The 23,724-nt window shown below is 42.9% G+C and overlaps 2 protein-coding genes across 7 annotated transcripts in view; both read left to right on the forward strand.

Moving 5' to 3' along the window:
- URGCP (upregulator of cell proliferation) overlaps positions 1–14,517 on the forward strand; it is a 66,589-nt gene extending 52,072 nt beyond the window's left edge. For 4 of the 6 annotated variants that reach the window (XM_055123870.1, XM_055123871.1, XM_055123872.1 and 1 more), the window contains one exon: positions 11,178–14,480. In XM_055123870.1, the coding sequence (XP_054979845.1) occupies positions 11,178–13,753 (2,576 nt within the window). In that variant the 3' untranslated portion in view covers positions 13,754–14,480. Of the gene's footprint in view, positions 1–11,177 lie in introns of all 6 variants that reach the window. The other 2 variants (XM_055123869.1, XM_055123867.1) reach the window with 1 other exon arrangement.
- A 141-nt stretch (positions 14,518–14,658) lies between these two features.
- On the forward strand, positions 14,659–23,436 carry MRPS24 (mitochondrial ribosomal protein S24). The gene is made up of 4 exons (XM_055123873.1): positions 14,659–20,859; positions 20,930–21,022; positions 21,185–21,296; positions 23,096–23,436. Exons 1-4 carry the CDS (start codon positions 20,821–20,823, stop codon positions 23,377–23,379), a joined length of 528 nt encoding a protein of 175 aa, XP_054979848.1. The 5' UTR covers positions 14,659–20,820; the 3' UTR covers positions 23,380–23,436.
- The last annotated feature ends 288 nt before the right edge of the window (positions 23,437–23,724 follow it).

A 23,724-nucleotide genomic window follows, 5' to 3' on the forward strand; every position in this document is an offset into this window, starting at 1 on the left:
GGCAAATGCCCTACCCGCTGTGCTATCTCTCCAGCCCCAAAGTTTATCTTTTAAAGGAGTTCTTTTATGTAGTTTTTATTTTGTTATTGTTTTTACCATCTTTACTAAGGCACAAGGATTTACAATATTGTTAACTATACTTCTCATGCAGGCATCATCCCACAGCATACCCGTCACCAGACAGCTCCCATGATTACAGTGTCCCCAAGAACACCTCGCAACCCCATGTAAACTCTTTTCTGTAGAGAAAAAACTCTACTTTTGATGATTTGTTACTATTTGTTGTTGTTCCCTTACTTTGTTTTTTAGTTTCACATATAGGTTTTTGTTTTCCATTAATTTATTGCAAAGGTGGTGACACATACACACATAGAGATGAATAAAGCAAAACTGAATTTCCACAAAATTGTAAATCAATAATTTATTTCTAACATATTTTTTTCAAAACGGTTTACTTTTTCACAGATATATAAAAGTTTAAATATATTTTTTCTGCTAATAGATTAAAACTTTTATATCTTTATAGTCTTTCAGATATAAGACTTAATATGAAAGAGAATTAAGAAAAAAATTGTTTTTAAGTTATTTTATTCTTTAATTGGTGAATCACCATGAGGGTACAGATACAAATTCACACATTTTCGAGCTTGTTTTTCCCTCATACAATGTTCGCAAACACATCCCTCCACCAGTACCCATTCTCCACCACCAATAAGCCCAGTATCCCTCCCACTCCCCAATTCCATCTCCCCCAACCCCACCCTGCCTCTGTGGCAGGGCATTCCCTTTTGTTCTCTCTCTCTAATTGGGTATTGTGGTTTGCAATAGGGGTGTTGAGTAGCCATTGTTTTCAGTCTCTAGTCTATTTTCAGCACTCATCTCCCTTCCCGGGCGGGATCTCCAACCACATTTTACTTGGTGTTCCTTCTCTATCTGAGCTGCCTTTGTTCCCAGCATGTGAAACTAGCTTCCAAGCCATGGAGCCAACCTACTGGTACTTATTTCTACTGTTCTTGGATATTAGTCTCCTACTCTGTTATTTTATATTCCACAGATGAGTGCAATCTTTGTATGTCTGTCTCTCTCTTTCTGACTCATTTCATTTAGCATGGTACTTTCCATGTTGATCCACTTATATGGAAAGTTCGTGACTTCATTTATTCTAACAGCTGCATAGTATTCCATTGTATAGATGTACCAGCGTTTCTTTAAATCTGGCTATTGTAAACAGTGCTGCAATGAACATATAAGTGCAGATGTCATTTCGACTATACTTTTTTGCTTCGGGGTATATTCCCGGTAGTGTTATTCCTGGGTCAAATAGGAGTTCAATTTCTAATTTTTTGAGAAGCGTCCATATTATTTTCCAGAAGAACTAAACCAGTCAGCATTCTTACCAGCAGTGTAGAAGGGTTCCTTTCTCCCCACATCCTCTCCAACAGCGGTTGCTTTTGTTCTTTTGGATGTGTGCCAGTCTCTGTGGTGTGAGGTGGTATCTCATAGTTGTTTTGATCTGCATCTCATGATGAATAGTGATGTAGAGCACTTTTTCATGTGCCTTTTGGCCATTCGTATCTCTTCCTTGGGAAAGTTTCTGTTCATTTTTTTGCCCCATTTTCTGATGAGGTGGGATGTTTTCTTCTTGTAGAGTTCAACCAGTGCCTTTTATACCCTTGATATCAACCCCTTATTGGATGGATATTGGGTGAAAATCCTTTCCCATTCTGTAGACTGTCTTTGTATTCTGGTCACTGTATCTTTTGCGGTGCAGAAGCTTCTTAGTTTAATGTAGTCCCATTTGTTTATCTCTGTTTCCTCTTGGTTGGTCTGTTGCATGTCAGTTGCATGTCAGTTGGTCAGTTCTTCATCTTTGAAGAAACCATTAGCTGCAATATCGTGGAGGGTTTTGCCGACCTTGTCTTCAATGTACCTTATGGTTTGTGGTCTGATGTTGAGGTCTTTAATCCATTTTGGTCTGATTTTTTTGCATGGTATCAGGTCGAGGTCTAAGCCCATTCTTTTGCATGTGGTTGCCCAGTTGTGCCAGCACCACTTGTTAAAGAGGCTTTCCTTCCTCCACTTCACATTTCTTGCTCCCTTATCAAATAATAGATGGTCATACCTTTGGGGTTGTGTGTAGGGATATTCCACCCTGTTCCATTTGTCTACGGCTCTGCCTTTGTTCCAGTACCATGCTGTTTTGATTAGTACTGCTTTGTAGTAAAGTTTGAGGTTGGGGAGGGTGATGCCTCCCATCATCTTTTTCCCAAGAAATTTTAGCAATCCCTGGGCGTCTGTTGTTCCATATGAATTTCAGGATTGCTTGATCCATTTCTTTGAAGAATGTCATGGGTATTCTTATAAGGATCGTGTTGAATCTGTATAATACTTTTGGGAGTATTGCCATTTTGACAATGTTGATTCTCCCTAACCATGAGCAGGGGATATGTTTCCATTTCCTCACGTCCTCTTTTATTTCATGGACTAGTGTCTTGTAGTTTTCTTTGTAGAGGTCTTTTACTTAGTTAAGCTGATTCCGAGGTACTTGATTTTCTGGGCACAATGGTGAGTGGATTGCTTTTTTCATGTCCCTTTCCTCTGTCTCATTGTTTACATATAGGAAGGCCATGGATTTTTGGGTATTGATTTTATAGCCTGCAACTTTACTGTACAAGTCTATTGTTTCTAAGAGTTTCTTAGTGAGGCTTTAGGCTTCTCTAGATATAGTATCATATCGTCTGCAAATAGTGAGAGTTTGATTTCTTCCTTTCCTATCTGGATTCCCTTGATATCTTTTTCTTGCCTAATTGCTATCGCAGGTACTTCCAGTACTATATTGAACAGAAGTGGTGAGAGGGGCACCCTTGTCTTGTCCCTGATCTTAGAGTAAAGGCCCTTATTTTTTCCCCATTTAGGATAATGCTTGCCATAGGCTTGTGATAGATGGCTTCGACTATGTTGAGGGAAGTTCCTCCAAAACCCATTTTGGTGATGGTTTTCATCACAACGGATGTTGGATCTTGTCAAATGCTTTCTCTGCATCAATTGATATAATCATATGGTTTTTATCTTTACTTTTGTTGATATGATGGATTATGTTGATTGATTTCCGAATGTTAAACCATATTTGCATCCCTGGGATGAATCCCACTTGGTCATGGTGTATGATCTTTTTGATGAGTTGTTGGATCCTATTTGCTAATATTTTGTTGAGGATCTTCACATCAGTGTTCATCAGGAATATTGGTCTATAATTTTCTTTCTTAGTGGTGTCTTTGTTTGCTTTTGGTATTAGGGAGATATGTGCTTCATAGAAACTATTTGGGAGAGTTCCTGTTTTTTCAATTTCCTGGAAAAGCTTGAGGAGAACTGTCAACAGATCTTCTTTAAATGTTTGGAAGAATTCACCAGTGAATCCATCTGGACCTGGGCTTTTGTTTTTGGGGAGACTTTTCAATTTCCTTGATATTAATGGGTCTATTCAGGTATTCCAAGGCTTCTTGGTTCAGTCTTGGGAGATTGTAGGAGTCAAGGAATTCATCCATTTCTTTTAGGTTCTCTTGTTTCGTGGCATATAGACTTTCAAAGTAGTCTCTGATGATCTTTTGAATTTCATTGGTTTCTGTTGTGATGTCCCCCTTTTCATTCCTGATTCGGTTTATTAGGGTTCTCTCTCTCTCTCTCTTTCTTTGTGAGTCTTGCTAGCGGTTTATCAATCTTGTTTATTTTCTCAAAGAACCAGCTCTTGGTTTCATTGACCTTTCGGATTGTTTTCTGGGTTTCCATGTCGTTAATTTCTGCTCTAATTTTTATTATTTCTTTTTTTTTGGTCTGGTTTGGGTTCCTTTTTCTGGTCCTTTTCTAAGGCCTTGAGCTGTGAAGTCAAGCTGTCTATGTAGGCCCTTTCTTCCTTCCTAAGGAATGCTTGCAGAGCTATAAATTATCCCCTTAATACAGCTTTAGCTACGTCCCATAGGTTTTGGTAGCTCATGTCTTCATTTATCTCTTAATTTCTTCCTTGATTTCCTTCCTGACCCACTTATTGTTCAACACTGAGCTGTTTAATTTCCAGGTGTTTGATTTGGTTCTCTGTGTCTGTGTGTGCTTAGCTTTATCTTCAGCGCATCGTGGTCTGAGAAGGTAGTTGATACAATTTCTATTTTTCTGATTCTATTGAGGTATGTTTTGTGCCCCAGTACATGGTCTATTTTAAAAAATGTTCCGTGTGGACTTCTATTAGACCTCTCTCTTCTATTTTTTCCTTCAGTGTCAGTATTCCTTGGTGAGTTTTATTCTTGTCGATCTCTCCAGAGGTGATAAAGCAGCATTGAAGTGTCCGACTACTATTGTGCTGCTAGCAATGTCCTCCTTAAAGTCTGTTAGGAGATGTTTTAAGTATTTAGCCGGTCTCTCATTAGGTGCATATACATTTAAGAGTGTGATTTCTTCCTGTTGCACATATCTCTTGATAAATAGAAAGTGACCTTCGCTGTCCCGTCTAATCTTTTTCAACCTGAAATCTATGTTGTCGGATACTAGTATGGCAACCCCAGCTTTTTTGAGGGAGTTGTTTGCTTGCAGGATTGTTTTTTCATTCTTTGACTTTGAGTCTGTGTTTGCTCTAACTGTTCAGGTGTGTTTCTTGTAGGCAGCAGAATGTTGGGTTTTGTCCCGAATCCATTTTGCCACTCTGTATCTTTTAATTGGTGCATTTAGGCCATTGACATTTAGAGAGATTATTGTCATGGGATTTTGTGTCATCTTTCTGTGGGGTTTGTTGTTCTTGTAGGGTTTTTCCTTGTCTTACAAAAGCCCCTTTAGTCCTTCTTTTAAGCCTGGTTTTTAGTCTATGAAGTTCCTTAGTTGTTGTTTATCCATGAAATTGTGTATGGTTCCTTCGAGTTTGAGTGAGAGCTTAGCCAGATAAAGTATTTGTGGTGAGGCGTTCATTTCATTGAGTTTTTTCACTGTATCCCACCATTGTCTTCTGGCTTCGAGGGTTTCCTCTGATAAGTCTGCTGTGAATCTAAGAGGTGCTCCTTTGTATGTGATTTCTTTTTTTGACCTTGCTGCTTGCAGTTTTGTGTCCCTATCTGTGGCATCCATCATTCTGACTATGATATATGTCTTGGAGTCTTTTTATTCGGGTCCCTTCTAGCTAGCACCCTTTTGGCTCCTAGGATCTGAACATCTGCATTATCCAACTCTAGAAACTTTTCAGCAATGATTTCTTTAACTGTGGCTTTCTCATTAGGGTTGCCTCCCTGTCCTTCTGGAATTCCAATGATTCTTATGTTATTCCTCTTGGCATCATCCCCTAGGTCTCTGATTCACCCTCGAGCTATTTTAAGATCTTTTCCAATTGTTTGTTGTAGCCTGTGGGATTTCTGTTGCTCATCTTCAAGCTCACTAATTCTCTCTTCAGCTTTAGCCATTCTACTGTTGAGGGCTCCAGCTGTGTTTTTTATTTCGTCTACAGTGTCTTTTATTCGTGACATTTCTGAATGTAGCTTTCCTATTTCTGCTCTCATTTCTTCCCGTAATTTCTTCACTGACTGCTCCACCGTTTCTTTAAATTCGATGAACATTCTCAGAATTTCTTCTCTGAGTTCTTTATCAGAGAGATCACATTTGTGGGAAACCCCTGCTGAATCTTCTGGACTCTTTTCTTCATCCTCTTCTTGCTGTGGGGATTTGCACTGTTTCTTCATGCTGTCACGGTTGTATGGAGGTGAGACCTTCTAGTTCACTAGAGCTAATCTCTCTTTTCGTGAGTTTTCGATATTTTGGTGCTAGTGGTTAGGCTAGTGGTTAATTTAGCCTTTTGTGTTTGAGGTAAAGGGGGAGATCTCCACAAAGTTAGTTAATGGAGATTGCCAATGTCTGTCAAGTACACTAGAATAGGGGAAAATAACTGCCGCCGCTGCTCCCGGCGTCCACGCCCACTACCAAAGAGGCCACACCCCTTTTGGCACTGGTCACTGGCTGGAGATGGAGTCTGGGGGCCATGCGCAAAGCGTGTGGGCATCAACGGCTGGGAAGCTCAGTGAGGGAAAAAGAGAATGAAGAAAATTTTAAGGGGAAATTTGAATAGACTTATGCAAGTATAAAAGTGTAGAAGTATAAAAGTGCGTTTTATCCTAAAAAAGTGAATATTGGCTTTAGGTTAGAAAGTTGTATATTAGTGGTAATGCTTAAGTATATGCATTAGTAAGTAAAATATTGTAATAAAAATCTTTGTGGAAGAAAAAAGCATACTGTTCAGACATTCACTATTGAAAATGAATGAAATCCCTTAGCAAGGTAGGTGTAAACAATTTTCTAACCTAGTGGAGGGCAGACATGTAAAGGAGCTTCTTTAATGCTTCTTGCAAAACTGGTTTCCAGATTATGAACTTTCAAGGCTGTTGCTTGTCTATGAACTTTTGGTGTTCTTTTGTCTTGCTTTGTTTTTTAATTTAATTTTTATAAAGTTGTTCATAATAATTGATTACATTCAATATTCCAACATCAATCCCACCAACCATTACACCTGCCCACCACCATATTTCAAATTATCCCACCCCAAAGCCTTCCCCCAAAGGAGAACATAGTAATTTACTTTGTATTGCCTGTTATGAATAATCCACTGAAGATGATCCAAAAAAGTTTCCTTAGAGGAGAGTGTGTATAGATTGTTGTATCACCCTGGAGCCATTAAGCCCTTGTGTAGATTATAAAATAGCACACTCTAGGAACTCTTAAGATTTTAAATAGGGTGATATAGCAAGAATTAAATTTTTAACTGGATGATGACTTTGGGGTCCAGAGATATCGCCATGGTGTGTTGTTCTGTTCCTCCTCTGAAGTTTATTTCTGAGTTTTAGATCAAAGTCAATAATGACCTTATATGGCACCAAAGGCAGTTTGTGGCTGTGACTGCCAGCTGCTGGAAGCACAGAGAGATGGGGGAGGTCGCCCATTCCTGACTACAGGCTAGCCTGGACATTTCAGTCACAAGTCCTGCATTTTTTTAACTTAATATTTAATGAAACACCGTTAGATACAATTACACATTTACACACTTTTGTGTTTACATTTCAGTTGTATAATGGTTGAGTGCCCATCCCTCCACCAGTGCCCATTCTCCACCACCAATGTTCCCAGTATCCCTCCCGCCATCCCCTTCCTCCCCACTCCCCACCCATCACCCCCCCTCTGTGGCAGGCACTTTCTCTCTTACTCTCTCTCTCCTTTTGGGCGTTATGGTTTGAATGCAGGTATTAAGTGGCCATCATGTTCCATCTGTAGTCTACTTTCAGCACGTATCTCCCACCCCAAGTGAGCCCTTCAAACATCCTTTGTTTGGTGGTCCCTTCTCTATCTCATCTGTCTTGTCCCCTGCATGTGAGGCTGGCTTCCAGGTTGTGGAGAAATCCTCCTGATCCTTTTCTCTACTATTCGTGGGTGTTAGTCTCCCCATTATGTTGCTTTATATTCCACAAATGAGTGCAGTCATTCTATGTCTGTCCCTCTCTTTCTGACTCATTTCACTTAACATGATACTCTCCATGTCGATTCACTTATATGTAAATTTCATGATTTCATCTTTTCTAACAGATGCATAGTATTCCAGCAAAAAAAAAAAAACAGTAACAACAATAACCATAACAACAATGGGCATAGTATTCCAGTGTGTAGATGTACCAGAGTTTCTTTAGCCAGCCATCTGGTCTTGGGCAATCGGGATTTTCCAGATTCTGGCTATTGTAAATAGTGCTGCAATAAACATACAAGTGGAGATATCATTTATACTGTACTTTTTGCAATCTCCGGGATATATTCCCAAAAGTGGTATTGCTAGGTCAAATGGGAGCTCAGTTTCTAATTTTTTGAGAAACGCCCATATCATTTTCCAAAAGGGTTGAACCAGTTGACATTGCCACCAGCAGTGAAAGAGATTCCCCTTCTCTCTCCGTCCACGCCAACACCGGTTGCTTTTGTTTTTTTGGCTGTGTGCCAGTCTCTGTGGTGTGAGATGATATCTCATTGTTTTAATCTGCATCTCCCTGATGATTAGTGATGAAGAGCATTTTTTCATGTGCCTTTTGGCCATTTGAATTTCTTCTTTGAGAAAATTTCTGTTCATTTTACCAAAAACCCCATTTTGTGATGGGGTTGTATGTTTTCTTCTTGTAGAGTTCAACCAGTGCCTTGCATATTCATGATATTAACCTCTTATCAGATGGGTATCCTGTCACTGCCAATGTCACTGTCATCCCGTTGCTCATCATTTCGCTCGAGCAGGCACCAGTAATATCTCCATTGTGAGACTTGTTACTGTTTTTGGCATATCGAATACACGACGGGTAGCTTGCCAGGCTCTGCGGTGCAGACGAGATACTCTTGGTAGCTTGCTGGGCTCTCCGAGAGGGGCAGAGGAATCGAACCTGGGTCGGGCAGCATGCAAGGCAAACGCCCTACCTGCTGTGCTATCACTCCAGCCCATCAGATGGGTATTGGGTGAATATCCTTTTCCATTCTGTAGACTGTCTTTGTATTCTAGTTACTGTTTCTTTTGAGGTGTAGAAGCTTCTTAGTTTAAAATAGTCCCATTTGTTTATCTTTGTTTGTTTCTGTTTGCTTGGTCAGTGGTGTGTCATCTTTGAAGATACCTTTAACTTTAGTATCATGGATGGTTTGCAGACCTTGTCTTCAATGTACCTTACGAATTCTGATCTGACATTGAGGTCTTTAATCCATTTTGATATGACTTTTGTGTATGCTGTTAGGTACAGTCTGCATTTTTTGGCGTGTAGCTGTCCAGTTTTGTCAGCACCTTTTGTTAAAGAGACTTTCCTTGCTTCACATCACATTTCTTGCTTCCTTATCAAAGATTAGATGGTCATATATCTGAGGGTGTGTGTAAAGATATTCATCCCTGTTCCATTGGTCTGCAGCTCTGCCTTTGTTCCAATTCCATGCTGTTTTGATTATTACCGCTTTGTAGTAGAGTTTGAGGTTGAAAAAGGTGATGCCTCCCATCTTCTTTTCCCCAATAATTACTTTAGCTACTTGTGAGAGTTTGTTGTTCCATATGAATTTCAGGAGTGTTTGATTCATTTTTTTGAAGAATTTCATAGGTATCCTTATAGAGATCACATTGATCTGTATAATGCCATTTTGACAATGTTGATTCTCCCAATCCATGAGCAGGAGATACGTTTTCATTTTCTCGTGTCCTCCTTTATTTCAAGAAGTAGCAATTTGCAGTTTTCTTTGTAGGTCCTTTGCATCCTTAGTTATGCTGATTCTGAGGTACTTGATTTTCTGATGCATGATTGTGAATGGGATTGCTTTTTTTTTATGTCGCTTTCTTCTCTCTCATTATTTGCATATAGGAAAGCCATGGACTTTTGGGTATTGATTTTATAGCCTGTGACTTTACTGTACAAGTCTATTGTTTTTAGGGTTTTTTTGGTAGAGGCTTTAGGATTCTCCAAATATAGCATCATATTATCTTCAAATAGTAAGAGCTTGATTTCTTCCTTTCCTATCTGGATGCCCATAATATCTTTTTCTTACCTAGCCACTATTGCAAGTACTTCCAGTACTATATTGAAAAGAAGTGGTGAGAGTGGGCATCCTTGTCTCATCCCTGATCTTAGAGGAAAGGCTCTTCGTTTTTCCCCATTGAGGATAATGCTTGTCGTAGGTTTGTGGTATATGGCTTTGACTATATGGAGGAAAGTTCCTTCAGTACCCGTTTTGGTGAGAGTTTTCATCAGAAACAGGTGCTGGATCTTGTCAAATGCTTTCTCTGTATTTATTGATATGATCAGATGGTTTTTGTCTTTTGTTGATATGATGGATTATGTTGACTGATTTCTAAATGTTAAACCATCCTTGCATCCCCAGGATGAATCCCACTTGGTCATGGTCTATGATCTTTTTGATAGTTGTTGGATTCTATTCGCTAATATTTTGTTGAGAATCTTCGCATCTGTGTTCATCAGGGATATGGGTCTGTAGTTTTGTTTTTTGTGTTTGTTTTTTGGTTTTGGTTTTGGTTTTTGGTTTCTCTGTTTGCTTTTGGTATTAGGGAGATATGTGCTTCATAGAAACTGTTTGGGAGAGATTCTCTTTCTTTAATTTCCTGGAAAAGCTTGAGAAGAACTGGCAGTAGGTCCTCTTTAAACGTTTGGAAGAATTCGATAGTGAATCCATCTAGACCTGGGCTTTTTTTGGGGGGAAGACCTGTTGATTGCAGTTTTAATTTCCTTGATAGTGATAGGTCTTTTTAGGTATTCCAAATCTTCTTAGCTCAGCCTTGGGAGGTCATAGGAATCCAGGAATTTATCCGTTTCTTCTAGGTTCTCTTGTTTCGTGGCATACAGACTTTCAAAGTAATCTCTGAATGACATTTTGATCTATTGAATTTCTTTGGTTTCTGTTGTGATGTCTGCCCTTTCTTTTCTGATTCAGTTTATTAGGGTTCTCTCTCTCTCTCTCTCTCTCTCTCTCTCTCTCTCTCTCTCTATGTGAGTCTTGCTAGTTGTTTTCTTGTTTATTTTCTCAAAGAAACATTCTTGGTTTCATTGATCTTTAGAATTGTTTTTTGGGTTTCCATGTCTTTAATTTCTGCTCTAAGTTTTATTATTTTTTTTCTTCTGCCTGGTTTGGGCTCCTTTTGGCTGCCCTTTTCTAAGATCTTCAACTATGAAGTCAAGTTATATATGTGGGCTCTTCCTTCTTTTCTGTAAAATGCTTGCAGAGCTATAAATTTTCCCCTTAACACAAGTCCCACATTTCTGGGTTTTTCAGCTGATTTACTCATGGATGAAGCTCGTTGTGCCTGTGGAGATCTTCCCTGAGCCCGACGGCAATTGGGTTCTGGATGATCTTAATAATTCTTTACCTTGATGTGTTCTCTATCTCTGTCATCCCTCTATCATCCCTCAAATCTGAATGATAGGGGGCTGGAGCAATAGTACTGCGCATAGGGCATTTCCTTTGCACATGGCTGACCCAGGTTCAATCCCCAGCATCCTTTGTGGTCCGCCAAGCACTTCTAGAAGTTAATTCCTGAGTGCATAATCCCTGAGCATGGCTGAATGTGACTCAGAAAGCAAAAAAAAAAAAATCTGAATGATAGCCTAGATGGATGGAGTACTTATTTTATTTATTTGTCTCCACAGTGGAGAGAAGCAGACTACAAGAAATACTGTCACTTTTGGGATTAGAGACATATCAGGTCCAGAAACTCAGCCTACAGGATGCTCTGCAGATCAGTAGTGACAGTATGAAGAACTTGGCTCCTCAGGTTCCCAAAGACTTGCCCTGGAATTTCCTCAGGAAGCTGCAGGCCCTCAATGCTGAAGCCAGGAACACCACAATGGTGCTGGACATACCCCCAGATGCCAGGCCTGTGGAGAAGGAGAGTCAGATAGAAGAGGAGATTATTTACTGGGACACAGCTGATGACATTTCCGCAGACATCTACTCCTTCTCTGAGCTTCCCACTCCGGACATACCAGTGAACCCCTTGGACCTTCTGTGTGCTCTTCTGCTTTCATCAGATAGTTTCCTGCAGCAAGAAATCATATTAAAAATGTCCCTCTGCCAGTTTGCACTTCCTCTTGTTTTGCCTGACTCAGAAAACCATTATCATACATTTCTGTTATGGGCTATGAGGGGCATTGTCCGGACATGGTGGTCACAGCCCCCCCGTGGGCTGGGCAGTTTCAGAGAAGAGAGTATGGTCCTGTCCCGATTGCCCACTTTTGCCTTTGTACGCATGGAGGTCAGCAGTAACTCCAAGTCCCAGCTTCTCAACACCATTCTCAGTCCAAGCCATAGGCAGCGAGATTGCTTTTGGCATCGAGATCTCAACTTGGGCACCAACCCTCGGGAGATTGCAGATGGGCTGGTAGAAATTACTTGGTTTCTTCCCAGTGGTAGGGAAGACTTGGACATTTTCCTGGAACCCATGGCCTTTCTGAATCTTAGAGGTGACATTGGATCTCACTGGTTGCAGTTTAAGCTCTTGACAGAAGTATCCTCAGCTGTGTTCATCTTGACTGACAATATCAGTAAGAAAGAATACAAACTTTTGTACTCAATGAAGGGGACAGCCACAAAATACTACTTCATCCTAAGTCCCTACCGTGGTAAACGAAACACAAACTTGCGATTCCTAAACAAGTTAATTCCTGTGTTGAAAATGGATCACTCACACATTCTTGTGAAAGTCAGCAGTACAGACAATGCGGGCTTTGTGCGAAGGGTCCGATCTATTGTGACACACGTGGCCCGGTCCCCCTGCAGGCGGGCATCTGTGGAAGATATGGCAAATGCAGCTCGTAAGCTGGGACTGAAAGTTGACGAGGACTGTGAGGACTGTCAGCAGGCAAAAGACCGGATGGAGCGGATCACCAGGAAAATCAAAGATGCAGACACTTACAAAAGGGATGAGCTCAGACTACAGGGGGATTGTTGGAGAAAGGTGGCCCCGGTGGAGAAGGAGCTCTGCCAGGTCCAGTGGGCCGGGGACTCTCCTGAGAAGTACAGAACTGAGCTGAGGCATCGGTTATTAGAACTTCGAATGCAGCAGTGCAGCCATGACCCTGCCTGGGGGGTACAGGAATTCATCAATGGTATCAGCAGCCCTTCTCTCAGCGAAAAGCAGTACTTTCTCAGGTGGATGGAGTGGGGACTGGCTCGGATAGCACAGTCAAGGGCAAGACAACTTCCAGAGACATTCCTTACCCTGAGACCCAAGCATTGTGGAACTGTGGGCTTCAGTGAGCCCCTTTGGCCGGAGTCCCTGGGAGTGGAGCACTTCGTGCGGGAGATGGGACAGTTTTATGAGGCAGAGAGTTGTCTTGTGGAGGCAGGGAAGATGCCAGCATGCCAGAGGCGGTTTGCCCACTTCCCAGGCTTGGCGTTGGAGTTGTTGCTAAAGGGCCTACCCCTGGAGCTGGTGGATGGGAGTACTCTCAGCACCCCCATGCACTGGGTCACAGGGCTCCTGAAGGAACTGCATGCACGCCTGGAGAGAAGATCAAGACTGGTGGTCCTGTCTGCACTGGGTGTTCCGGGCACAGGGAAGTCCACCCTGCTCAATACCATGTTTGGTCTGCGATTTGCCACAGGCAGGGTCTGTGGCCCTCGAGGAGCTTTCATGCAACTTATAATGGTGACTGAGGGCTTTAGCCAGGACCTGGGCTGTGACCATATCCTAGTGATAGATTCTGGGGGGTTGATAAGTGGGGCCCTGACCACAGCTGGGGAAAGGTTTGAGTTGGAAGCTTCTCTGGCCACTTTGATTATGGCACTAAGTAATGTCACTGTGGTCAGTTTAGCTGAAACAAGGGACATTCCTCCCGCGATTCTGCATGCATTTCTGAGGCTGGAGAAAACAGGGCACATGCCCAACTATCAGTTTGTATACCAGAACCTCGGTCCTACACTGAGAGAACGGAGGCAGCTCCCAGATCAAGCAAGTGATGTGAGCAGAGCATCAGTGCACATGGAGAAACAGGGTGATGGCATTCGGACTCTGGCCGACTTGGCTTTTTGTGATCCAGAGAAGCAGCACATTTGGCATATCCCTGGATTGTGGCATGGAGTGCCTCCCATGGCTGCTGTGAGCCTGGGATATAGTGAAGCCATTTTTGAATTGAAAAGATGCTTATTAGAAAACATCAGGAATGGTCTGTCCAACCAGAACAAAAACATTCAGCAGCTCATTGAGTTGGTGAGACGACTATGAGTGTGGAAAGGCTTGCTGAGGGCACTCTCTTTCTGAGTAAGCTGTCCACTCTAAGCTGTACCCGGCACCTATGAGGGGATGACTTCCAACTCATATGAGAAAAGAGAATAGTGAAAGTTGGGGAGGTGAAGACCTGGAGTTTCCTAAACAGTGTTGAGAAAGGAAATAATTGCACAGGTCTGTTCAGAAATGCTCCCAGGCCCTGGGGCAGAAAGAAGAGCCACAGTACTAGTTTCTTTCTCTTTGAGTTATTTAAAAGGCCTTGGGATTTGACCTTTTGGATAACTTCTCTCTTATGTCCCCTGGAGTGGAGAGTTGCAGTCTGATTGCTGTTGGGCCTCAGATAGATAGATACTCAGGATAGAAGGTCAGAGAGTTGTCCTGAGGAAGTGGACGTGTCTTTTCTTCCATTGAGCTCAGCATCCATGACTCAGTCCTGTCTGTAGAGTAATACCCTTGGTGGTCAAGTCACTAGTGTGGCATTCTGTTGATTGACCTGCACTGCCTTCCCCAGTCCCATCCAGGAAGAGGCCCTACTTGCTGTTATGTCCTCCAACTTTGTCTACTCCTCTGCCACAACACCTGACACTTGACATCATGATTTCCTGTTTGCAGTTTGCCCCTCCTAGACTGTGAGCTCCTTGAGGGCAGGGACTGTATGTTAGCCAACTCTGTACCCTCGGGGCCTGGCACATTGTAGGCGCTTAATAAATGTTTGTTGAATGAATGAATGAATGAATGAATGCACAAATGCTGGAAATGGACAGGTTCTCTCTGTGCCTTAATTTTCCTACTTCTGCAAAGAGGATTGCAGTGTCCGAGGAGAGGTAGATAGTAGAACACATTAAGTGGAGGACACCTGAGAGAAGTGACTTTTAAAATGCCATGTTCTTAAAGCTCAGCATCATTTCTTAGAAGTCAGGGAAACAGCTAAATACTTTTGCAGTAAGTCCAAGATTTCTCCATCATTATTCCCTTTTATAGCTAAGAAAAGGTTTAGTAGGTTCTCTGCATGTGTAGAGAGAAGCTGGTGAGTGATCTGGTGAGCCTACACCTTGCTTCCTGGCCACTAATCTTCCCCAAACTCTTGCACCCCCAGCCTGTTTCCTCAGTGCCAGCTGGGGCCAGGCCACTCTGATAATGTCTAAGACCTATCTGCTACCATTTGATCTAGAACTTTGGCTCCTCACCTACTGTTTCTCCAGCTGGAATCCTTACTTATACCAGTGTTTACCAAGGATCAGTTTCATAACTGAGCTTCATAATTCAGCCCCAGCTTTACCACTTGTTCTGTAAATCTACATGGTTCTCTGAGCCTGGTTCCTTAGGTCATGGGTCCTTCCCTCTCTTTTATTTCAAGGAAATTAAGATCCCCTTTTCTCCTCTCTCCTCCTCCCCCACCCCCGTAGTGAGTTGGAGTTTCTTTTTGTAGCCTTTACAATGGAATCTTCAAACTGGAATCCTTACTTTATTTTTTTAACTTATTGGTTTACAGTGTAATGTAAATTCATGGATTAGCTCCACCTCTATGTATATATAATTCTGAACACTCCCTGGGGCCTTTCCTTAAATGGTAGGCTCTTTGGGCACTGTTTCTGTGGGGAAACACACACCATCTGCTGCATTTTTGTTCTTAAAAATGTTGCCCCGCTGTTTTAAGACCCTGGCTTTCTCTACTTTCTCTATATGAAAATAGTTTAAACACAGTCTAAACTCTGAAAACCTGACTTTAATAAATTGAGGAGAAAGACTTTCCTTCTGAAGCCAAAATGATTCTGTAATCTTCCAGTACTAGAAACTTGAATATCTTCCTTGTTCATTAAATAACACAAATATTAAGATGTTAGATCACATGTGAAAATACCAAAACTGCTTCCAGCTATTTTTCCTCAAAGCCATGAAGTGAACCAATTGATCCTCCAGCACTATACAAAATGTATCCATGATATTTCTGGGCCCCAATGTACATGCGCTGGAAAAATTGAGTATCAACTGTTCCCTCAAAATTAACTCAAGCTATTCCAGAAAACTAGAATGGAAGCCAACCACACTGTCCTAAAATAAGGTTCATGATTATAGAAATTACAGATGTAGCTCAGTAATAGAGTCATTTGTTGTATGTATGAGACCCTATTTTTGGTCCCTCACACCACAGTTTTTTTTCTAAAAAGGTTCAGCACATTAGATGTAACAGATATGGAGAAGATTTTATTGGACAGCCTGGACCAAAACTATTCTGAAGGACTGAGCAACCCAGAATTTCTGGAGTTGCTTAGGCAGTGTTTAAGATTATCACTGCTCTTGGGTGTAAGAACAGGGAAAATTGACAAATGATTTATTTTTCAGAAATAGTAACTTGTTTGCCTCACTCTCTTTTAGAGATTTGCCATTGGACCCTGAAGTCAGCTGCTCTTTTGATTTCAGTTTCTGTGAAATCTAGGTCTTCCCCGCTGCTTTTCTAGCAGCTCTGGAGGTTACATGTTAAGTGTCTGTCCATTCTACTAATTCCTGCACTCCCACAGCCAGAGGATCCCTATACATCAGAGCTGAAGATTATCTTATTGTCTCAGAGACCCTAGAATCCATCATAGGACTACACGGCAGCTGACTTGGAGCCAGCTTAGTAACTGGAATGTAAGGGTAGACAGCTCCTCACAGGAAATTTAGTTACTCTGATGAAGAGTGAACCTATCAGTATCTTGGATTGTAATTAAGCCTGAAAGTCTGAGTCGGAAAATACTGGTGAGTGGTGGGGGTACAGGTGGGGGGACTGGAAGTGGCTTGCCTGAGCATGTGGGAACTTCAGCCTGTGTCTAGTACCAAGTCTGAGACTTGCTTTCCTCTAGTTACATAGCTCTTGAGGAAAGTCACTCAACTTCTCCAGTGTTTTCATTCTCCACCTATGCCTGCTTTTTGGTAAGTGCACAGACTGAATTGGGAGGAGCCTGTCTGTGCTTGGAACCAGCAATGCACCCGAGACATGTCTTCACCAGTCTGCATACCTGTGAGTATCAGGCTAAAGAAACTGCCCGCATTCTACCCCAGTATTGAACATTTTGGCATGATAAACAGGGTTTAATCTTGTAATCTGGGTATTCTTCCTTGCAGCCACTTAATTTTAAAGCAATTCAGTCTAGCATGTGTCATTCAGTTATGGAAACACAATACCTAGCAGGACTGGTGTGGAGTAATATGTACTAGAAATACCTACCTGATGCAGCTCTCAGCTCCTCAGATGAATTAGTTTAGTAGAGAAAAACCCGCTACTTCTATGAGAAAAAAAGATTTTGGTCAAAACTTATTCTGAATTCCTGGGACTTCAAAATTATTTTAGAGGATTGCTTTACAAACACCACTGGGTGCAGAGAAGAACCATGGTGATCTTGATCCTGATTTTGGCATTTGCCATTCCAGTATCCCACAAAGTCCACTCCCTGGACTCGGTCGTTTCATATGTGCTATTGTGTGCCTCAAGTCTTCTCTCCTCAATTTTGGCTCCTTCTGAAGTTACGTCTCCCTCAAGATGGCCTCTGATGGCAACTCTGCCTCCATTCCACTCATTTGAGGGGCTTTATGTGCTCCTATCATGGTCCTGATACTTCGTTTTACTTAGTACCATTTATGCCCTCTTCACCTGAGTTCTCTGAAGAAGGCAGAATATCTTTATCTCTTCTTTATGTCCCGATCTAGCACAGTGTCTGAAAACGGAGAGTGAAAGTCTCATTTGCTGAAGTTTATGCTGGGGTGTAAGATTGGCCGTTGGTGTGAATTATTTGTTCCTGGGTACAACTGCTGAGGTAGCCCCTTTGGGTCAGTCCTGAGCAATCTGACCATCCTTGAAGAACCAGGCCATTCCCTTTCCTCATGTATCCTCAACTAGTGATATAATGCAATACTAGGTATGGAATGAGCACATGTGCTGGAATAAGGCTAGTTCTGAAGCTTCAAGGGAGTCTTTGAGACTTCATCCTCTGATCCGCAAATCTGGATAAGAAGTGTCCCCTTTACAGGATTCATGGGAAAAGCAATGTAATTACAGAGAAAGAAAATATTTCCATTAAAATTTTTCACTGCTAATTTAAGAGTAAAGTTACTTATATTAATGTATTAAAATGTCACTTTGTTCACTGTATCACTGTCACTATCACTGTCATCCCGTTGCTCATTGATTTGCTCGAGCAGGCACCCGTAATGTCTCCATTGTGAGACTTGTTACTGTTTTTAGCATATCAAATACGCCACAGGTAGCTTGCCAGGCTCTGCCATGCCGGCTCCATACTCTCAGTAGCTTGGCGGGCTAAGGAATCGAACCCGGGTTGGCCATGTGCAAGGCAAATGCCCTACCTGCTGTGCTATCACTCCAGCTTGTCGCTTTGTTATTTTAATAAATATTAATATATTAACATTCATATGATTTCCCCCCCCCCAAATCCTTTTGGCAACAAGGTATGAAAGAAACAAAGCTGATAAAAGGTAGGTAACAGGGTGTGTAAAACATGTAAGATCTAGATTATTTTGGAATTTCTAGGGAACAGCATAAGGAAGAGAGGCTTGTATAAAGAAAAATTTTATTATGATATTGCCTGCTTCCTGGATGGCAGAAGTTAAACCCCAAACACAGTACCTCCTGATCTCCTACCAAGCATTTCTGTGGTACCTCTGCCACCCACCTTTACTGAAAAGTAAGCCTTGTCTCCTTTTCTCTGTTGGGGGTAGTAGTCTGTGAATTTTCATGAACTAGTAATTGGTAGAAAGATGCCTGGTAGTATAGGGATATCAGGGATATCTGTTCTTTAAACCAACAAAAAGGTAATTCTCAACTGCTTTGTCAGGCATTTTACAAGGTGATGCTCACAACTGTCACCATTATTCCCATTTAATAGATGGAGTCATTAGTCCCAGGAATTACATAGCCAAAATGCAGAAAGTTAACCATTAATGTTTCTCACTACTGGAACAGATTATAAAATATCAAATTATGAAGTAATGGAAACTAAAAATTTATCTTAGGTACTTTCTGTCTCCCCAGTGTGATTTTGAGCAATTGATCCACCTCTGCTTCCACTGCCATCTTCTTCCCATAGGAACACATAGCAGTTTGCAAACAGTATTAGGGTGATAGATGTAGGTTTGTAAATTATTACTTTCTTTTCACATAATTTGGTCTAATAGAACTATTATGAAGTTATGCAATAAACAAAACCCACTTTATGGATAATTGAACTGAGGCTCAAGTATACTAAGATTGTCACACTGCACCCAACTTGAGTCGATGTGGTTATTTGGGTGTGTGCCCTCTGGGTCATGATTGTAGTCTCCTGCACTTGGTGGGTGACTAAGTCTACATTAAATCTCTTAGAGACCGGTGTCAATCTCCACATGAAATCCACTTAAACTACATGGAAGTGAATTTCTGCCACACAAGTTTGCTGTGAGCTATGGTTTTCAGGCTGAGACTCTTGACAGGAAAATAGTCTGAACCACCACTAGATTCTTTATATTTTTACAAAATAATTTCAGGAGAAGATAGTGAAGCATACAACAGTGCACTTGGTGAGGCACGCAGCAGCACACATGTGAGGTGTGCAGCAGTACACGGTGAGGCACGCAGCAGCACACAAAGTTTTCAATGAACAGTGAAAAGTTTTTTTTAAGGGAGGATTAAAAAGTTTAAGGGAGAATGGATGATCAGAGAGACAGGGAAGCCCCTAAAATAAGAGATTATAACCCAAGGGTCAGGGATATGAAAGGGTGGGGTGCATGCCAGAGCCCTGGATTTTATCTCTGGCACTGCTTGGTCTCCATAGCACTGCAGTTGTGACTTCTAAGCAACCACCTGGGCCATGGAGAAGCCCTCAGCCACTGCCAGAAGTAGCCCCAAATCAAACCAACCACAATTAAAAGACACTTGACACCCTAAAAGAGGTGCAGTCAAGCTCAGTATGGAGTGCTGTAAGTTGCTTTGGGTCACTGATTATTTGTGGGTCTTTTACAGTCTGTCTTGGTTTGGGCTCAGAGTCCTTGCTAAGGAGTTGTCAAGGGTTTTTAACTCTTCTCTTTGTCCTCAGTCTGGTTCTTGCCTGTGAATTATCTCCAAATAGCTTCAAAACTCTTCACTGAGCTCCATTTCAAATTAAACATTGTCTTTCCAAACATTTCTCCGGGGTCTGTTCTCCTGAATCTTACTGCCTGCCTACCCTAATGTTTACAGTAACTATGGTGAATTCTGAAATAAACTATCCAGTTTCTCCCCCCTCACAGTGATTTTTGGTGCCAATTACAGTGGCAATACTATGGTTAGAACCTCCCTCTGTATAATTCAATCTTGAGGAACTAGGTACTTTCACACAACATTTTTTTCTTCTTTATTTGTGAATAAAAGGCAAAAGGGGTTTTGTTAAGAATACTGGAGGGGTGGGGTGGAGAGATTGTATGACATTATAGCGCTTGCTTTGCAAGAGGCTTCTCCAACACCTAGACTCCAACATCTCTGACTCCCAGAGCACTGAAGTGTTCCCCCAACAAACCAAAGGATCTTGGAGACATAATTCAGCACCTTCATTTCCAAATCCTGGGAAAGCTCTCGGCTGTCCTCCGGGAACCAGGGTCTTGATGGGGTGAGGCAGGTGAGAGCTGCATGCTTTCCTCAGGCCCTCTCTCCGGGAGACCCTTAGGAGAGCCGGGTCTTTGTGCCGAACATAGTGTTTTAATCATCAGATTTTCGGATTTAAAATAATACGCAAGGACCTTGGCAGGGTGCAGAGATTCAGGGATACGCTTCACGACGTTGTAGGAAGGCGGGCAAATGCAGCCCCCCAGAGCTTCTAGGTCAAGTGCGCTTTACAGCCCATCCAGAGCTTGCAACACGGTCGGTTTCCGATTTCGGGTCAGCCCCGCCCCCGTCCGAGAGGCCCCGCCCCAAGCCCCGCCCCGACCCAGAGGTCCGTGCTCCGCTCGTCCAGAGGCCCCGCCCTGGAGTGCGGCGCGAGGCCTTCACCAGCACGCCCGCGCAGGCGCAGATCTGAGCCCGTCGGCGCTGGCGACTCGCCCCGCCCTTCCCGGCCGAGATGGCGGCGCTGGTTCGCCGCTGGGCGCTCGTGTTCCCGGTGAGTGTCACGCAGGGTGTGGTGGCGGGCCGAGGTTGTGTGCCTTAGAGTCCGCCTCATGCCCCCACAGGTGCTGTCTCCACAGGTGCTGTCCCCACAGGTGCTGTCCGGGAGCCTGCCTGGCGCCAGCCGCGCCCTTCACGTTTCTGCCGTCCGCGCCAAGGTGAGCCCGGGGCCGTGCGGAAGGCGGGGCCGCGGGGACGTGGTGGTGGCGACGGAGGGGACCGTGGTGGCGGCCGGGGGAGGGGCTGGGGAGCAGGGCTGGAGGGAGGGGTGAGGCACGTGGACCGTGCCGAGCAGCAGAAGTGGCCTCTTTTGCTCCTAGAACCGGGCAGCCCGAGTCCGAGTGGGCAAGGGGGACAAGCCCGTGACGTACGAGGAGGCCCACGCCCCGCACCACATCGCCCACCGCAAGGGCTGGCTGTCAGCGCACACAGGTGAGGGGCACCACCGGGACTGCCGCACAGAGGCTTTTACTCCGCACAGGACCCAGGAGTGTCAGAAACTCATTCAGAGAAGTACAGAAAACTGCCCAGTTCCTTACAGAGAAGTTATGCCTGTAAGCTGTTTATTCAGCTGTGTTGAAGGCAGGGTTCATTATTAATCAGCAGAACGTTTATGATATACGTTAATAAGCTCACGAAATACTGTAACCAAATTCCTACCTCTGTATTTCCCACAGGAGTAAGGGTTCTGTATTTGCTAATCTATTATTTGATGACTTTGTTGCTGCTGGTGGATTTTACCCTCACTAGCAGAGTGAGATTTCCCAAGTGGCTTATGTGAATTGGGGAGGAGAGAGGCTCAGACTGTTTCCTTGTCTACCACCCTGGCAAATGCTTGGAAGGTTCAGGACTTATGAAAGTCTGCAGTGAGTCCCTGCATGGTTCAGTGGCTCAGGTCCTGCCAGCTTGGGGCAGCCTTCAACCTGCACCTGAAGTCCACTTGTTCTGCACAGTTTCTCTGGGAGCAATGGACTCAGGCTGTGGAGAGGAATTTCTTTTAGCATGAGAGCTGATCCTAAACCTTACCCAGGCTCTTTGGATCTGTCACCTTTCCCTCCCAGAAAAACATTTCAGAAAAGAAACACTGAAGTAAAACAAGCTTACTGGGAAATAAAAGGAGAAAGGAGAGAGGTAGGTTTAGATTATATGCTCAGTAGTAAACACTGGCTTATCAAGAATGCAGACAATCATCTACACATCCCAAAAGATGGTCAAGTATTAAGGCATGCTTCTCAAGAGAGGAGACAGAGACAGCATGTGTATGCAAAAGTATGAAAGCATAGAAGAGGTCACGCATATTCTTCTGTTCAATTTACAATTTCCCAAACTGCACCCCCCACTCCCACCCCTCCCACTCCCATGGCTGTGGGGCACACCCCTAAGTACATTGCCAGGCTGGCTGCCAAAGTTCGGAGCAGTTGGTGGTGGTGTTTTGATATTCTTTGCATGGCCTTTGTTCAGTGATGGAGCCTTTACTCCCAGGTGATCTGGCCACTGCTTCTCTCAGGAATCCATCCCTGCTTGGTCCTGGAATTTTGCATCTCAATGGTTTTCAGATTTCTGAAATAGATCTTTGGTGTCAAAGGTCTCCCAGCCTTCTGCCTGGTTTATGTTTCAGAGCCTGTTCCCGCTATACATTACCAGGGCTCTGCCTGCAACAGCTTCAATGAAAATTGCACAGACCAATAGTATTTTCAGTGTGAGCCCTCTGAACTTGGGTGTTTGTCAAGAATTTAAAATAGTCTCTCTCTCTCTCAAAAAAAAAAAAAAATAGTCTCTTTCCTTTCCTTCTCAGGATCTAACTCTGACTGGGGTCGTAGGGTCGGAGGGTAGAAACTCATACAAAAACACATGGGGTTTGGGGATTCCAAGATTCACATTCAGATTTTACTGTTTGTGGCCTGGCCCTGGCTGGTGAGAAAGGTCTCACCTATTATCAGAAGTAATTGCAGCTTCATCTTGTTGGTTTAGAGGATGCCCAGAAGTTAAGAGTAGGAAAGGGGTGGAAATGGAGAGCTCTGTGCCCTAGATCAGACTTCTTTCTTTCCTTTTGTAGAACATGAATTTACCTATGCCACAAGTTAGGTTTGGGAAAGATACTTTCAACTTTAAAGTGCTATTCTACTGATAGAAGAAAAGATGAAATGGGGGGATGTGGAATTGACTGTTCAATGCTCTTGGATGTTATTGCTGGAGTTTTTGGCAACTCTCTGGTACCCTTTTGTCTTCAGGTAACCTAGATGGGGAGGAACATGCTGCAGAGCGGACTGTGGAAGATGTTTTTCTTCGAAAGTTCATAATGGGCACTTTCCCAGGCTGCCTAGCTGATCAGCTTATTCTAAAGCGTAGAGCCAACCAGCTGGAAATCTGTGCTCTGGTCCTTAGACAGTTGCCTGCACACAAGTTCTACTTCCTTGTAGGCTACAGTGAAACGCTGCTGTCCCACTTTTATAAGTGTCCTGTTCGACTGTACCTCCAGACTGTACCCTGCAAGGTTGTGTATAAGTATATTTAGGACACTTAAATGCCGGTAAGGAGTGAAATAAAAATGAAGGAAGCTTGTCTGCTCATAGTACTGAGACTTGTTTTTAAAAGCTGCTATTGACTCAATAGATACTATATGAGGACTTGCCTCACAGTATGTCTTGCCTACTCTTTGGCTAGAATAGGGTTTCTTTGGGATTGCTTCCAAGGCTCCCAGAAAGACTCAGCTGTGTCATGCTTAGGTAATAGGTACAGGTCATGAGTGTCTTATGCAGTGTATTTTGTACTTTACCTCCAGTTCTTTGTTTTTTTCCTCAACATGGGAAGATCAGTTTTTGATGATTATAATATTCATTTTTGAAAAAACAAAACCAAA

Source organism: Sorex araneus, chromosome 1, assembly GCF_027595985.1.
Source record: "Sorex araneus isolate mSorAra2 chromosome 1, mSorAra2.pri, whole genome shotgun sequence".
NCBI classification, from domain to species: domain Eukaryota; kingdom Metazoa; phylum Chordata; class Mammalia; order Eulipotyphla; family Soricidae; genus Sorex; species Sorex araneus.